The sequence below is a fragment of the Polyodon spathula genome, chromosome 8 (genome assembly GCF_017654505.1).
Source record: "Polyodon spathula isolate WHYD16114869_AA chromosome 8, ASM1765450v1, whole genome shotgun sequence".
In the NCBI taxonomy this organism is placed as follows: domain Eukaryota; kingdom Metazoa; phylum Chordata; class Actinopteri; order Acipenseriformes; family Polyodontidae; genus Polyodon; species Polyodon spathula.
Genome location: NC_054541.1, coordinates 17099983 through 17117055, shown reverse-complemented (window position 1 = coordinate 17117055; position 17073 = coordinate 17099983). Strand labels below are relative to the sequence as shown.

At 38.8% G+C, this 17073-nt stretch overlaps 2 protein-coding genes across 2 annotated transcripts in view; one reads left to right on the top strand and one right to left on the bottom strand.

Moving 5' to 3' along the window:
* The window catches only part of LOC121319534 (voltage-dependent calcium channel subunit alpha-2/delta-4-like), a 152652-nt gene that overhangs the window by 33921 nt on the left and 101658 nt on the right, over positions 1-17073 (bottom strand). The window contains exons 27-30 of the mRNA XM_041257058.1: positions 6412-6473; positions 5213-5227; positions 4096-4140; positions 2670-2732 (exon numbers count right to left, since the gene is read on the bottom strand). Coding sequence (XP_041112992.1) covers positions 2670-2732; positions 4096-4140; positions 5213-5227; positions 6412-6473 — 185 coding nt within the window. The remainder of the gene's footprint in view (positions 1-2669; positions 2733-4095; positions 4141-5212; positions 5228-6411; positions 6474-17073) is intronic.
* LOC121319533 (leucine-rich repeat and transmembrane domain-containing protein 2-like) overlaps positions 6584-17073 on the top strand; it is a 50695-nt gene continuing 40205 nt past the window's right edge. Inside the window, exon 1 of the mRNA XM_041257057.1 lies at positions 6584-6841. The gene's annotated coding sequence lies outside the window, so the exon portion shown is untranslated. The remainder of the gene's footprint in view (positions 6842-17073) is intronic.

Here is a 17073-nt window from a genome sequence, read left to right as displayed (position 1 = left end):
TGCTCCCCAGCAAGTGGAGATCCCATTCCCAGTGTAGCAGCCAGGGCACCGAGACAACTGTGAGGTCAGCTGACAACGAATTCTAAAAAAAAACAGGGGCTAGTTCCCCCATAGCTGTCAACAGGGGCAATACATCCACCTTCAAATAAATAAATTAAGTAAATAGATAAAGACATTCTGTAAGAAAATGAAAAGCTCAAACTTGGAACAAGTTAATGGTTAATCAGTCAATCAATCTTTATTTTATGTAACGCGTTTCATAGTGGACCGCCATCACAAAGCTCTTTATAACCTCCGGTTAGGATTGCCAGGGGCAATTTTAGATCAGCTATTAGATCAGCCATCCTGGTTAGATCAGGATAATACTATATTATAATATAGATATATATATATATATATATATCTATATATATATATATAGAGTTTTATTTTTATCAAATATCACATCTCAAAAATAAAAACGGCTGTTTATCAATTGGGTCTAACTTAAAAGGCTAACTTGGCTGGTGGCATTTTTTTTTTTTTAAACTAGACATGGCCCGGGAAGTTACACAATATTACTTATTAAACACATAATCCATAAGATTGTTTATTTTATGATTGAATGGCATCAACACAGCCTAATAAATTACTGTTACCCTGCTAAGCTACAGTTTTGTAATGTGACGACATTAGCAAAACTGGGACGATTTAACAATTTTACTGTTTCCAACCGGGACAAAAAATGAAGGCTGAAAACTGTGACAATGCCAGGTTTCCCAGGACACCTGGTAACCTTAAATCTGGTGTGTCAGCTGGATGTGATGATTGGAACAGAAAATGGTTAGAGAGTGCATCTGAACTAGAGGAATCAATTAGTTACACTTTTTGATGAGAATATCCAGAGAGTTTGAAGTAACATAACAAGTCCTTCTCCTAAAGCAAAATTAAGGTCAAATCAGTTTAAATTATTGCACTAAATTTAAAAAAAATATTATTTCTGTAGTGTGTGTGTTGTTTTCTGTTAACTGTGTACTAAGTAAGCTACAGTAAAAAAGAATGTGCTAAAATCCTATACTGTTAGTTTTAACTGACAAGCTCCAACGTGTAAAACATTGACGGTTATTACAGCTATGGCCAAAAGTGTTACATCACTTAGAATTTTAGGAATGAAACAGTGTGTATGTGTGTATATATATTTTTTTTACTATTTTCACACTGTGCATGGTTATTGCTGTTACCGGTAGGCTAAAGCAAAAAGAAATACAGCTACAGGTATTCATTTGATTTGTGTATGGGCCTACTGTACAGATGTATTCATTTTTTAAATGTATTTATTAATTTTTTAAAATCATACAACTTATGTTTAGTGAGGGACTACTAATTATGAAAATCTTTTTGATATAAAATTTTTTTTTGGTGGGGGAGGTTGGGGGGAGCTGGAGGCCCATTGCCCAGGGCCCACAAAAACCTGGTGCTGCTCTGATAATAGCCAGTGCCATGTTAATTAATTAAGAAGTTACCAAGTCGAGGAGCGGAATGAAAAGCTAAAGTTGTGCCACCGGTACATTGTATTCTCTTTTTGAGCTGGTACAACTCTAAAACGATACTTGCTACTACTTATACTCAGGGCTGAGTTCAGCCGGAGCTGAGCTCCAGCAAATATTTCCGCAGTCTGCGGCTGTTCTATAGTGAAAATAATATGAAATACAGCTTTACCATACGCGATTATGAACATTTACTTTCATGGCAATTATTACAAGTGAAAATATTTGCGTACAGTACATGGAGAGCAGCCTAACAGGAGCGCCTCTTCTGTATCTGTATGTGTGCATTTGTCCTTCCTTTTCCTGGTTGTAGCTAGTGCTGTGTGTGTCCGCGTGTGCGTGTGTGCGTGTATCATGTGCAACTGTAAACGAGTTAACTGTGGTGTAAACTTGACACAATGTATTTGCTCTGTTTCCCTGATTGAAATAAGTTACTACTATTGGCAGACCCGAAAAAAAGATATCGGGTTGGTTGCCTGAGAATGAGCTTAACTCAACATGCATCTGACTTACTAGAACTGAAAGCTGTCCTTGCAGATACACTTTACCTACAGGCTGTTAATTGCAACACCGCTTCACAAGCTGTCCCAGCCTTTTCGCTCTGCATAAAAGTAGAGCACTGCACTAAATATTCTTAACTCGGTTGGAATTACTAAGTTAAAACAAGTTAAAACAAACATTTTTAAATTATAAAATATGCTAGTGTTGCCAGGGATAGCAATATCCCTATTTCCATATTTTACATTTTATTGAGGTTAGTTGCATATAGTAATACAAGTTAATGTGAAACAAAAATAGGCTAGATTTGTTGCTTGACTTGAGAACGCCAAGGTGGTCCCTACATTGAAAAAAGCTGAGAACCACTGGTATAAGACATCAGCTTATCTTACTAACACTGACATTTTGATTGTTACCATCTGCACAGTTATATTGCATTTAGAGTAACTCTATATTGCTGTAATGTGTTCAAGTAAAGGGTTGATGAATATGAATTGAACTGGATGTAATATTTAGATGTTCTTATTTTTATTTATGCATTCTATTTAATACATATGTACACATTTCACATCCATACCAAATTTTAGGCCAACCCATAGCCATAAGAAGCAAACAGCCCAAAAAATAAATGATACAGAGTCTCACCTCTTTTTTGTCTTTGGAGACCAGGATGAAGCCGTTGCTGTCAATGAGATAGCAGTTCAGATTCTGGAGAATGTGGAGAAATAGAAAGACTGAGATCAGGGGGGAGCATGTTTAGAAACTCACAATGCAATCTGCACAGTGCTATGAGTGTTGCAGTGTGTATTGGCTTCACAGGGTATTAAAATCATACTTGAAGGACAAGCTTCAAAACTCAAATGATTTACAGTCATCAAGACCTTTAGTAGCGCTTATCCCTGGGATTATATGTTAATTATTGGGGAGTTGCGAGCATGGTTTGATACCCTGTTTGCATCAAGTTACAGATCTGGCTTTTGCCCTTTCGTGGCTTGGAAAGTAGATTGTTTGTGCATACTTCAGCTTTACCCCTACTGGGTCAGACTTCCCAGGCTGAGCCCTGTGCCTGTGTCCAAGTATACACGCCCCCTAGCTGAAGATAAGTGTAAATGCAACAAGTGGGGGCCAAGTTGTTTAAAAATCTGCATCACTGTACACTAGCAAGAAAAGTTGTGACAGTAACGCTGATAGAAGACCACTGTTTTTCACCTTTTGTTTTCTTTTTCTAAAATAGTCCTGCATATAAGTGCACTTCCATTACAGACGATTATTCAGTATGCAGATTATATATATTATATATATATATATATATATATATATATATATATATATATATATATATATATATATATATATATATATATAATCCAGGGCTCGGAATGGAATGTGAAACAAGCAATGTGATTGGTCGAGCAAGGTTCCAGCTGTCCGTATATTGGATGCATATGGACAGTTGGAGCCTTGTCTCACATTCTAAATCACTGCGCTGCCTCACAGAATTTAACACTTTGCTGTCCTATGTCAGACCAGGTCTGACATTAGAACTTTTCCTTTCCAGTCTGATGTCGGGCCCTGTCCCGCCCTAAATGATTTATTTTTGTATTTAACATAATGACATTTTTTCATCAAACTACTACGTATTTGGAGTACAATATCCAAATGAATTGTATTGTACGCAGATTTACCAGAATGTTGCTTGTTACACATAGTTGGATCACAATACTGTTCAGTACCACGTTGAACTAATTTAAATTGCTCAATTCTGCATTACTGTAAGCCTACAAGCCTTTATATGTTATTGTCTCATACTTAGCAGTGTGGTGAAATGGAAACATAGAGGAGACAAACAAAAAAGCATTTAAAGGTAAACAAGGCAACTCAGTTTACCTTTTAAATTAATTTGGTCAATATACTGTAGCACCAGTACTGGAACACATTTGAAAAATGATCAGAGGTATGTATTGTGATATTATATATGTTACATTTGATTCATTGACAAGCTTATTGTACAGCAACTGGATTCTTCATGGCCATCTTCATGATCTCAACAACAAAGAGGCCAAGTACTTACATCGTCATCACAGCTGATAGGGCACATTCCGTCTATTGTGCTGCACTGCAGAGAGAAAGGAGAACAAACAGAAATAACTGACTGGAGGAAAGCTGTGGTTTTTGCAGCTGCCTTTTAAACTCTTTACTCCCTGTGCACTGTGTGAATGAAAAGCGTTCTAACAGGATCCTTTCTCTCAACCAAAAGTAAAATATCATGAGCTCTGGTGTCTGCATAAGTGTTTCAAGAAGGCATGCACATATTTTAAGTTCTCTAAAAGTCTCATATTATTTATTATTATTTATTCAGTAGCATTTTTAAAACATGTTATTTCCAAACAATGAGTAATAGCAAAATTACACATGTATTGACTTGTATTCGGAAAAATGTCTACACTCGTTACGATTATCTGTTTGTACTCATTGCTCGGCACAGGCCTAGTTCTTACTGATGTGCTGGTGTGGTTTTATCATTCAGTTAATTTCTCTACTGGCTGGTATATGTGAAATGCTTCTGCTAGTGGTAGAGGCCAAACCTAGTAATCTCAGATATTTAGAACCAAGACCAAAGCTGTTTACCACCCTAAAACCTTTATTACAACTCTAGATCTTATTGATTGTGCCGTGGATTGTTAGAACGATTGTGCCGTGGATTGTGCCTAAGTGAAGGGTGCCGTTACTTTCCCTGACACTGAAAACATAAAGTTGAAATGGGTAACAGAGATATTCGTATTAGTAGGGGCGACGGCAGATTTAAAAACTCCCTTCACTGGAATGCTTAATAATAAGTCTAGGAAGTTAAGAGCAACTTTAGCAGGAGTGTGATTGCACTTTAATAGGAAAAAAACAGAACTGGGAGCCTCCTGGTCAGAGAGTATTTAGATTTTGTCAGAGCACTTATTGCTGTACATTTGTGTTCATAAAAACACATCACCCACTCACAGACCACCAAACATACAATATATCGATGTGTTACCTTACAGTCTCAAACACACACACACATAGGATGGGTATCTATTTAGTGTTTACTTGATATCTGAAAAGCCAATCCATATCTTCAATATCACACTCCTAAGTTCAGAAGCTGCTGGTAAAGTTATTTTTATTCCTGTATAAAATACTCCCTGCTGTCTACTTACATCCGTGTCGTTGGGCTGAGAGGGAACGCATGCAGAGTGCAGGGAAAAGAAACAAAACAGGGAAAAATACAGATAAGGCTTGATAATGTAATTTCAATACACCTCTGCACAGGGAGAGATCTGCATTTCTAAAAGGGAGGCACCCTCCTGTAGTTTGAAATCAGTGAGACAGCCGCATCCTCTCTATCTCTATTCCTATTGAATACACGAGCATGGAGCAGCCTGCTAAACAATCTGTAATACACAGTCTTTCAGCAGCTTGGTACAGCTATGAAATGTCATGTTTATCTTAACCAATGTATTCTTCTTGTTGTCTGTTTCAGTCACCTCATCAGTGACTTTTTAAACCTCAGGAGATTAAAAGCACCACTGTGGCCTCAATAGAGCTCTCAAACATGTTCTCTCTCTAAAAGCAACTGGTCCACCACAGTGTAACCATTAACCTCTCCCCCCACTGAATGTGGCATTTCTTACTGCTGTATTTCTTATCTCCACAGGGGCAAGATGTTAAAGAGAGACAGGTTAAGGGTTACACTCTGGTGTATCACTTGTACTCGGAGAGCATGCATATTGTGTATTTAGGCCACACGGGTGCTTTAAATGTGTGAGTTTCACCCGGATGTGAAAAATTAATCTGAACAAGAAGACAAAGAAATTTGTTATGATAACACTGGTCTTTTATACCCATATCAAGCTGCCCTTTAAATGTGTACTTTGTATAATCTGCAATTATAATATTTAACCTGTCTACTCTCTGTTTTACCTCTATGTCATGCTCTGTTGATTTTTGTGCTTCACGCGTTATTAACTATGATTACTAACTATTCCAGCACACAAATTAAACCAGGCATGCTTCTGAAAAGACTTATATGAGCTAAATATCTGAAGTCAGGAGGTTTAAACCCAAAAATCACGCTGTCATTCTACTCCCTTTGATTCTCTGTAGAGATTTTACAAACCCCCAGTTCCCACAGTTTTAGAGGGGACAGAAATAGCTACAAAGTCCTATTGGTCATTTCTAATTGTGCATCATGTGCATCCATTGAATAATTAGGTCTGAAATTAGTTCTGAAAGAAATTGGTAGAACTTTTCGTACTGCAGGGGGGGTGGGTGTGTGTGTGTATGTGCGTGCGTGTGTGTGCGCTTGTATGTGTGTGTGTGTGTGTGCATGCATGTGTATGTGTTTCAGAGCAGTCACCTGTCTTGTGGCTGTCCAGAACTTCTTCTCCAGCAGCTCCAGCCTGAGCTGAATTCCTATGGCTGAAAGCAAGAAAAGAACAGTGAGACACCACTGCAAACCCACACAGCCAATCAGATCTGACTGAAAGCAAGGAAAGAACAATGAGACACTACTGCAAACCCACACAGCCAATCACATGTGACTGAAAGCTGGATGCTTGTGGCAGGCTGAATAAGCTTTCTATATGTAACCAGGTGAAATGAAAATGTTTTAATTGCTTGTTTAAAAGGCTTGAAGAAACGTGTGAGGATAGTGATTGCACACCAGCCATTTGTTAACAGCAATCTGCACCCATTGTTGCCCCCCACGCCCCCTTTCTTTGTTATAAAGGGGTAATGTGGAATGGTTTGAGTAGACACCATATTAGTTGAACTGCACATCTTTCAAGGTAAGTGCTGAATTGTCTTTTATTTTTTAGAGCGAATGAGTTTTAGATATTTTAATGGGGATGTCATTTGTAGTTGAGATTTTGGGAAAGGCTTTTTACATGTGGGACTTTTGTATGTTTATTGTTCAATGTGTTTGTTTTAATACTAATATTAACTCCATATTTTGTGGTGTCAGATTGTTTAGAAGAACCCTGCAAATGAAATGTGTGTATTTATAATGTAGTTTAGATTTTTAGGAACACTTGAATGAATATATTGTATTTATTTGATTTTTTTTTACATGATTAGTTATTGTGTGTTTTGTATTCCAAGAGGCTGCTATTGCCTTTTTTTTAAAAAAATCATTATTTATATAGTTGCTCGTTTTCTATGATTAAAATACTAAATATTGTGGGTTTTATTGTTTAACTTGTAACACTACATGCAAAGAAAAATACCTCTACATTCGATTATTGCAAATACCCCCTTTTAAAACTGATAAATATTGAATGAAACCCTGAGCTTTGTTTGTTTCAGTCTAATATATGCTTTAACAACAATTCACTTACTCTGGCACATATATATGTCTTAAATACATGTCTGACGTTCATTGCACCATTTAGTTATGATTTATTGAGCGTGCTGCCCCAGTCAAGGACAGTGCTGGTGGCTGAAACATTATCAAACATGAGGTTAGTTTAGTACAGTGTGTTAGGATGAGTTATTTAGTTCAGAATATCAAATCCCTCTCGGGGCTACAGTTCTGTGAACTTCATCTTCGTTTTCATCTGTGTGTGCAAAAGTGTGTGTGTGTGTGTGTGTGTGTCTGTATCATGAGAAAGTGGATCACCATGGTCTACATTCATCGTACATACATGTAAAAATGCAACATGGAAAGGCTGACAGCCATCACCTTATATAACACCAGATTCTGACACTCTCAATTAACATGAGCAAAAACAATTCTCATCTCTGAATAAGCATTTCTCTATAGACCTGATATGTACATGCATCCCTAGCAGAGGGATCATATTTCATCAATATTTCTAAAGAAAATATAACAGACAAAATATACATTTGCTGTTTTTTATTCTTCTTTTTAAATGCAAATCACAGCAGGTTTTCAGCAGGGTATTTCCTCCTGATTTCCTAAGAGGAAATTGTACAGGGAGGTCCAGTGATTTGCCTAAGGGCACACAGTGAGATCTGTATCTGGCCTATTTACGTAATCCAAATGTCAGGAACACAATTACAAAGCAAGTGAACTGGATTACTGCACCAGCCTTTCACCACGGGAGGTCTGTGTCTGAATAAGACTTCGCTCTGTGTCTCAACCTAGCACCCTGTTGGACATCCGAACCACCATGCTATATGGATGGATACTGAGACTGAACAGCTTTCTAAGAAAACCAGCATAATCCACAGCTTTAGGCATGCTAGGGGGGGTAATGAAAAAAAAAACACTTAATACAATTCCAGCACTCTCCGTTGCAGTCTGCGTCGGCACTGATGAAGGCATCACCTGAAACACAGCATGACTCTGCACTCCCGAAGGAAATGGATTGGCAGTGCAGTTTTGGGAGAAGCAGGCCTGATCAATGTGGATGCTCAGAGGCACATTTGTGTGCTTTAATTTGTCTCCAAGTCTGAACATCCTTCTGACAGCAACTGCCAAGGCCTTGCAGTGCTCTGCAGCAAGGTTAAATGACAGGACCGCAGTGTCTACAAAACTCTGTAGTGGATGAGCAAGGGAGACTGGTGATATATACCCTGAGGGGTTGCAGGCCCCTAAACTGCCTTGTCTGAACTATTTGTACCAAGCACTGGCACTGTGCAAATCACTGTGGCTGGGCAACAGGAAGGTAGCTGAAAGCACTGGCACTGTGCAAATCACTGTGGCTGGGCAACAGGAAGGTAGCTGAAAGCACTGGCACTGTGCAAATCACTGTGGCTGGGCAACAGGAAGGTAGCTGAAAGCACTGGCACTGTGCAAATCACTGTGGCTGGGCAACAGGAAGGTAGCTGAGATGAAGGGCCAAGTCTGACCTTAAAGGGTGCTCTGTAGCATGTGCAATGAGTGAACAGGCCCTGGTGGGAGGGTGACTGCTGATGAAATTTAGTTTTTTGAGGTTCGGTTTCTCCACTATTGAGTTATTACAATTTTTCTCTAAATCTGCTTTGAACTTGCTTTGAGCTTGCGGTAGAGATGCCAAGTGCCGGGTAAGGCTTCCTTATTCTATACCAATAATGTGATAATGTAACCTTGTACTCTGCCAGCCCCACCTACTCTGTCTACAGGGAGGGCTGCTGGTTGAAAGGCTATCTTCTACACACAAGCTCAAAGCAGCCCAAATCCATGTAAAGGCTGATTTAATGAAAAATTACAAAAATTGAATATTGGAGCAATGCAATGTAGTTTGTAATCAGTCCAGTTTGTTTCCATCAGCAGCAGAGAGACAGTTTAATTTGGGATTATCAGCCCTGGCTAGGATTTCCTGCTGGCAGAAAATGGCCAGTTCGAGGGAGGAAGCTAAAGAGCACCCAGGTTAATACATCAAACTGCAGAAATGCTTCTATTAGGGACAAATTGCATGTATAGGTGAAGTCATTTATACAATAACATGATAGATATAGCAGTGACCTTATGGGGTTTATGGTTGCAAATTGGATTCAATGCAGTAGGCCCTGTTTGATATTAATACCACTGGTGTACAGTATTTGTATTGTGGGGCCAACTACAGTAGAAACATAAGAGAAACAGGCACAACAACCCCTGCCATTGTGTAAAATGAGTCAGAAACATGTTTGGTCCCGCCCACTTTTATGTTCAGCCTACATTTGATGTAACAATGCGCACTAATGTTAGACCTGCCCACTTCCCATTTGATCCCTCCCATTTCCGAATCTAGGCCCTGCACATCACAATTGCAACATTATGCCGATTTCTTTAACCCTTTGCTGTCCTATGTCGGACCCTGTCCGACATCATCAAAAAGACATGAAGCACAGGTCTCTAGTCATTTTTTTTCTGGAAAAAGACGAGAAAACCTTTCAATGGCCGAGTGAGACCGATGGGAGCTGAATGAAGCCAAAAAAAAGGGCGTATCTCATAGCCCCATGCACCACAGAGATAATACGGACATAAACAAAGGCGATGGCTGCTTCTGCATCCAGCGCTCAAAGAATATCACAGACATTTGCAGAGCTTTTTGAGATATTATAATACTACAATAATGACTTGGATCACATTATTGAGGAGTTTTGTGATAAAACGAGTGATAAAGAAAGGATTTATCAGTATGCACGTCTAAAGAGGTATGTGAAAAATACAGCGAACAAGGGGTGGGGCTTGGCTAGAGATACAGTACTAAGTGTCCTTTTATGATTCAGTGCCTTTTAAACCTGTTTTACTCTGAAAAAAAATATTTCAAACAGGGTTAATAAGTCAGTTAGAAGCAGTACAGTCATGTGACATTTCAGAGATCAACTGTGAAATGGACACCTGTCTACTATTAGATAGGAATAACCCATTATAATGAGGTTACAAACAGCCACCAGATCTCTACCACATGACTAGGGGTGGAAAGACATCTTGTCAACAACCCACTGAGTCCCCTAGCTGTGTTCTGTTTTGTAAGGGTAAATATAAGGAAGGAAACAATACAGATCTGTTCTCTTTTTTAAGAGGGCCATTGTCTGCCAGTACTCTATGTGTACAGTTAGCACATGTTGGATTATATGAAGCACCACGGTTTATTGTATTTATTTCTACTTAGTTCAAAACAGAGGAAATAGCAAATGACAAACAGTTTGACATTGCAATGAAGATTGCAAACAGTGAGGACCATATGCAGTTGTTTAATACTTTGCAACTGGCTGTTCAAATATTAGCTAGCCTATAGGTACAAAAGGACTGAATAATAAAATCTTCCCTTGGCAAATTCAGTGCTTAATTTAAGGCCCCTGCCATTTGAGGTTTAAGAAATCTCTGTTAGAAAGTCTTTCAGATAGTGTTACATTTCCTTGGTCATTTCACCTGGAGGATGAAATTGTCCCAGCCCTTCAACGACTTCTTTCCTGTCATTGACCAATCAGCTGCTTCTTCTATTGACTGACTTTCAGTCAGTAAAATTCTTTCACCCAGATGTGAAATAACCTAGGAATTGCAAGTGTAACATATTTCCTGAGAATACAGCACATAAACTGAGAACTTTCTTTACCTGACATAGTACCAGATGTTTAACAATGAAAAATCATGTTCGCTATTTTTTTCAAAACTGCACATTTGAGACAAATGTAGGTAATGCAAGTGCAAAACAGGTAAGATTTATTTTGTTAGCTAAAATCACTTTAAACGTGTGAGACCTTATTTTTGTGAGCATCTCTTTGATGACCAAGACGACAACGAAGCTACGGCTGAATTAACATGAAGTTCAGTTGCATTAATGTTGATCTACCCCAGTGGAAACAGTTTTGGGCACATTTACATCACATACAAATATACATTTCTGTACATATTGGCAAGGCATCTAAGCAAGACGAACATTTCCCACCTCTGACTGAGACCTCAAATAATAATGGAGCTGCAAAACCAGAATGTAAAAAAATATACTGTGCATATTCTTCATGATGCATATATACAGGACAATAAATAACCATTCATGGTATACAGTTTTTATTTGATGCAGGAGGATGTCCCACTATGTTTTTTAAATGTTTTTCACAATGTTTTATAGCAGGTTTCTGGGTTTTCAGAAAACTAAAATAAAAATACCTAGAAAATCGTTCAAATCTATGGACCCTCAGTTGTCTGGCCTTCGTAGAGAGGTTTCACTGTATACATTCCTATTGTTTTACCTGGCGTGGTAAGTATATTCTTAGTTTTCAAATAGGTTATGTCTTACAGTTGTGTGAATAGGACCACATGACTCTCCAGTTCCTTTCAAGTAAAATGCTCATTTCTAATTGCAGATATCTCAGAACTGGCTTAGGCTCTCTAAGACTTGACTCAATTGCACAGCGAGCCTGCAGCCTGTGAATGAACTCTCATTTTAAGAACATGGTTGTCACATGAACATTCACTGCCAATAACCACACAATAATCAGAGCCCTCAAATAGCTGGCATAGTTTGAGGGCTCTGATTGCCAATGAACTAATTTCATGGTTTTGTTTCTTTGTACAGGCTCAATTCACTCATGAAATAGTATGCACCCTGTGTAAACGGCTTAAAGAAATATATCACACAATCAACACGTACATTAAAACCATTGCCTTCACCACTCCTGCTGAAATTAAAAAGCCAGCTGGAGGTAATCTCCACGCAAGATTAATCTGGATCAAATCGCTTTCAAAGGCTTGAGCCTCCGCAGATGAACCTCACTAGTTCCCTGTGAATCCACAGCAGGCATATCAAGCCAGGCAGCAGCTGTCAGTGCTCAGGACAGAATGAATTTCAAATATGTGCTCGGCAACAGAAATGGTTCATGTTTGGAACCTGTCTAGTTTTAACCTCACTACGACTGCCACCAACCTAAAATAAGTCATTATTAAAATAACTCCCCAAGACTTCTTTCCAGTTCCACAAATTATAAATAAATCCATTCATTCATTAATGAAATAACAAATTATCCCCATTTTACCAGGTTCAATAAAACATCAAAATCAAATGAAAAATTCGGAGACACAGCTCACAAAAAAATGTATATTTTATACTAAAATCACAAAGTGGCAGATATCCTGATGGTCACTAAGTATTATCCATTCTCACTAGGCTTAAATGGTTACTGCTATTTACAGAAAAATGTGCTATTCATGTCAAATAGATATTATAAAAAATATCTCAGAACCAGTGAGGAACGCTAGCCAACGCTAGCTTGAAACCCTTCAGTATCTCAACAATTTCTACAGTAATCATCATCCAGTGTATGTATATGATGTTTATTTGTATACACTGCCTGGTCACTTTATTAGGACCTGTCTACCAAATTGGATTTGGCTTTGCCCAGGTGTGGGGTGTGGTATACCCTGGATCCCTTCGTTACCCAGGAAGGCTAATCAAATGCTGTACTTTACTTAAGCATCATTATGGATCTAGTCGTCCCAACAATGTAACACTAGTACCCTGATGGCAATGGCTACTTTGAAGACTATATTGCAACGAGCCACTGTGCCAGAATAGTGTGTGAATGTTTTGAGTAGCACGACACCAGGCATCAGCTCAATTCTTGGATCAACTAAGCATGTTTGGGAAAGACTTGAACGACTCTTAATCCCGATCCTCTGACTACTTCTCTGCAGTAACTGTGTGAAATATTAATGATTGAAAGGATCCCTTGAGACACATTGAGGCTGAGATCAGGGCAAATAAGGTCCAGGCACAGGTCCCTAATAAAATGGCAAGAATCTAGTAGTTTAAGGGATAAACAACAACAATAACAACAACAACATATGATTAGACTGTGGGGTTTTATGTGGTGATTATACTGTACTAAGTTATAAGTTAGACCCCAAACCTCCACATGGAGTTGGCATATACATTAATCCACTACATTATCAAGCCACAAATTTCCAACGCATCTTTAATCATGCATGTGTGACAGCTACCTTGCTGCCTTTGAGGATGGTTAAGGGGGTTAGGGGAGGGGGGAATCAAGACAGCCGTGTGTGTCTTCCTGCTCACATCATTTTAAATTGTTACAGTTAAATGAGATTGATTTCCCATCTCTGTGTATCCCAGTGAGCAGATGCTACAGCAATTGGTCCAGACAAATTTACGGGATCAGAGCCACACAGAAGGGGCTGCAGTCACATGAGTATCCATAGCTATTCCCAATCTCCCAAGCCTAGATGTGAAAAAACATATAGACCAGAAAACTTTTCCATGGGGCTCCTGAGTGGCGCATCCAGTAAAGGTGCTCCACATGGCGTGCAGATTGCACCCTACATCCTGGAGATTGTGGGTTCAAAACCAGGCTATGTCATTGCCAAACATGAATGGGAGTTCCCAAGGGGCGGCACACAATTTGCAGATCGCCGCCTGGGTAGGCAGGGCTTAGGTCAGCAGGGCAATCCATAGTTCACTGCACACCATTGACTCCTGTGGCATCAGCAGGTCTGCAGTGGAGCCATTCAGATCTGTGTTGTCCTCTGGCAATGGATTCACTGTGGATCTGCAGTGAGAAAAAAGGTGGCTTGGCAGGGACACATGTCAGCAGCCATTCCCCAAGTCACCGGGAGAGTAATAAAAATACAATTGGTAATTCTAAACTGGGGAGAAAATGGAGGTAAAATCACTGGCAACAACTAAATAAGAAAACTTTCCATTTAACAGCCATCTTCCGAGTCTTTTAATTTCAGTCTCTGTTCCACAAACCTCTGAACTGTTCACCTCTGGGGAGTTGGCAGATTTGTTTTAAAGCTTTGTCCTCAATTTTTTTTTATGCTCTTAATTGCCAGTGGAAACGGCTGATTTCTAGCATCTGTCACATTCCTCAAAATTGCTTTTGATGCAGATTGCTAATCTTGTTTAACATTTCTTCTGCCTACCCTTTTCATGTTTATTAGGGTCTCAACTGTCTGAAAGCAGTTTCCCATGTTTATTCAATGCATGTTTTTGTAACACTTTAAAATAGTGAATGCAAATTCATATTGAATTCCAGATGAATACCACAGGAATAACATCTGAATATCTTATGCACTTTTTCTGAGTTCATTTAGAATTCATGTCCGGTTAATTCAAGTGAATCTAATTAACTCCATGCTCCTTTGTAACAGATGCTGTTGATCACATGTGGGCATGCATTCATACATGAATAAACAGATTGTGAGGTGTCAATTCATGTATGAACGCATGCCCACCATGTATTAATCAGATTTTTTCATCTGGTTAATGTCACCACCCGCTTATATACCACCATGTTACAATTTCCCAGCCAGAATACAATGGGAGCCAATGAGAACAATATCCATAATATCACTTTAGTTATTATCATACTCTACTTGGTATCATTCACATTTAATGTCATGCAACTGATTTCCATTCTACCACATTATATATTGCTTACATTAATACGTTTACAAGACTTGCAGGTAAGTTGCTATATGGAAATGTCCCAGCATATAAAGTACAGTAACACAATGCGGCATACTGAACAATATAGATGTGTAGATCTTTATTTCTTTTTGATTATTACAATGTATGTCGTCTAGTATGTACAGTACAAGGTGATTCATAAGTCATACAACATTGTTGTTTTCAATTTTACATAAACGTTGACATTACTGTACAACCCTCTGGCCAAACGGTGCATCACAGAGTCTCTGTCATTGACATTTTCCTTTTTCCTTATCATCCTCTGCATAAACCTCCAGCTTCTGCGATTATCCGACAACGTTGCAAAGATTATGAAGCACCCTATACAGTATTTACGATTTTTATTAATGACCACTATTGTAATCAATGATTACAGATGAGCCCTGCTCTTCTGCATCGTGCTTGCAGTGTGTGGGGTCTCTGGGTAGCGTCCAGCCTCCGTACTGTTTCAGAGAGGTATAAAATCATTTGAGCTGTATACAATTTACAAGAAATTACTCCGAATAATAATGTAACCAAGTTATCTCTTGCTAGTTTTATATCTTTGTATTCCTGTAACAGAATGTGCTTCTGCCTCTGCACTTGCACTCAAATAGGGTCCCTTAAGTCTCTCTATCCCGTTATGGAAACTGACGATGGCTACACATGGCCTAATAAACGTTAATAGGTAGGTTATTTAAATCCCAGGCTGGCAAACTGCTGATAAGCCGTTAAAAGCTCATCTCTGGTAGCCAAAGTTCTCCCTTTTATTGGAATCCAGGGCGATTGCATGGCAACCACAGTGAGAGTGCAGGTAGTTTAGAAAATTTGAAGGTAAAAAGCAAACACTAAAACAGCCTTGAAATATCAGATGTTTAAAATGCGTAGTCAGCCAGCTGAGCATGTGCATCGTATATATACAGCAATGAAGGGATTAAAGGAGCTGGAGGCAAGGGCAGTATTGCGGAATGGGTTTGTCGGGTTACAAACAAAACCTGTGTGTGTTTAAATCCCAGTTATAATAAGAGTGGCCCAAATGATAAAAACAACTAGATAGAAAATGAAGCTAAAAGAAATGCATTTATTTATTTATTTTTCAGTTAAATAAATCTCAGTGAATTTGCCCCCCCTCCCTCCCATGTTAAACATGTAAAAGGACCAACCTACTGTAATAAATAACATTTTGGATGAATCTTCACCGTAAAAGTACTGGTTATTAAACATTACAATGTGAATTTGTTTAGATTAAGCATCTGCAGTTTAATTCCGGTCACTCTCCCTCTTAGCAGGATGTCGAGCTTCCTTTTACATGCGTTTACTCAGTTGCTCGGCAACAGACCTTGGCACCAGAGACCCATGTGAAATGATGCATCACTTTGCATAGTATTTCAATGAAGGCTCTTTGGCAACAGGTCTCTACTTGCAATCTGACTGACTTAATGATTCCGGCAATTTCAACACACGCTGATCCAATTAAAGTGCTCAACTGAGAGGCATTACAATCCTGCGCACAAAAACAAATACCTGAATACTGTGACAGGCACTTTGTTGTCAGGAGGGGTGAACTATCTTGTGTAACAAAATTGTTAATGTTGCCAAACCAAATCCAGACAACGATGTAGAAGATATTTCAGTGAGGAAACCCAGACCCTGACAACGCACGAGATTTGCGACCGCTTCTGAGTTTTCATACGAATGACACGGTCCTGCCGCTCTCGTTTTGTTGGATTACCCCACTTGGAATGAACACATCTCTGTGGGGAATGAAGCTGCTGCTGCTGCTGCTGCTGCAGGTGGTGTGTGGCGAGTATTACTACTGGCTAGAATGTTTAGTAACACTTTAAAATAAGTGTCTGTTCAGGATTATTTCATGTGTATTAAGGAAAATGTTATGAAGTCATGAAAAGTATGTCATGAACTCATGCTTGTGAATTCAATAGGAATTTCATTTGAAATCAGTAGGAAATCATGTGTTAGTTACATCGGAATTACAGGCACTTATTTTAAAGTGTTACCGGATGTTGTACTGTACTTGGAGAATTCCTCACTCTATTTTTAAAAGCACAAATTCATATACAAATTAATAAAACATGTTTTGTGCATATTTAAAATAAGGTGATTTACCTTTTAAACCCATGTAGAAAATGTCAGCTTTATCACACTAGGCTTTCTGTAGGGTA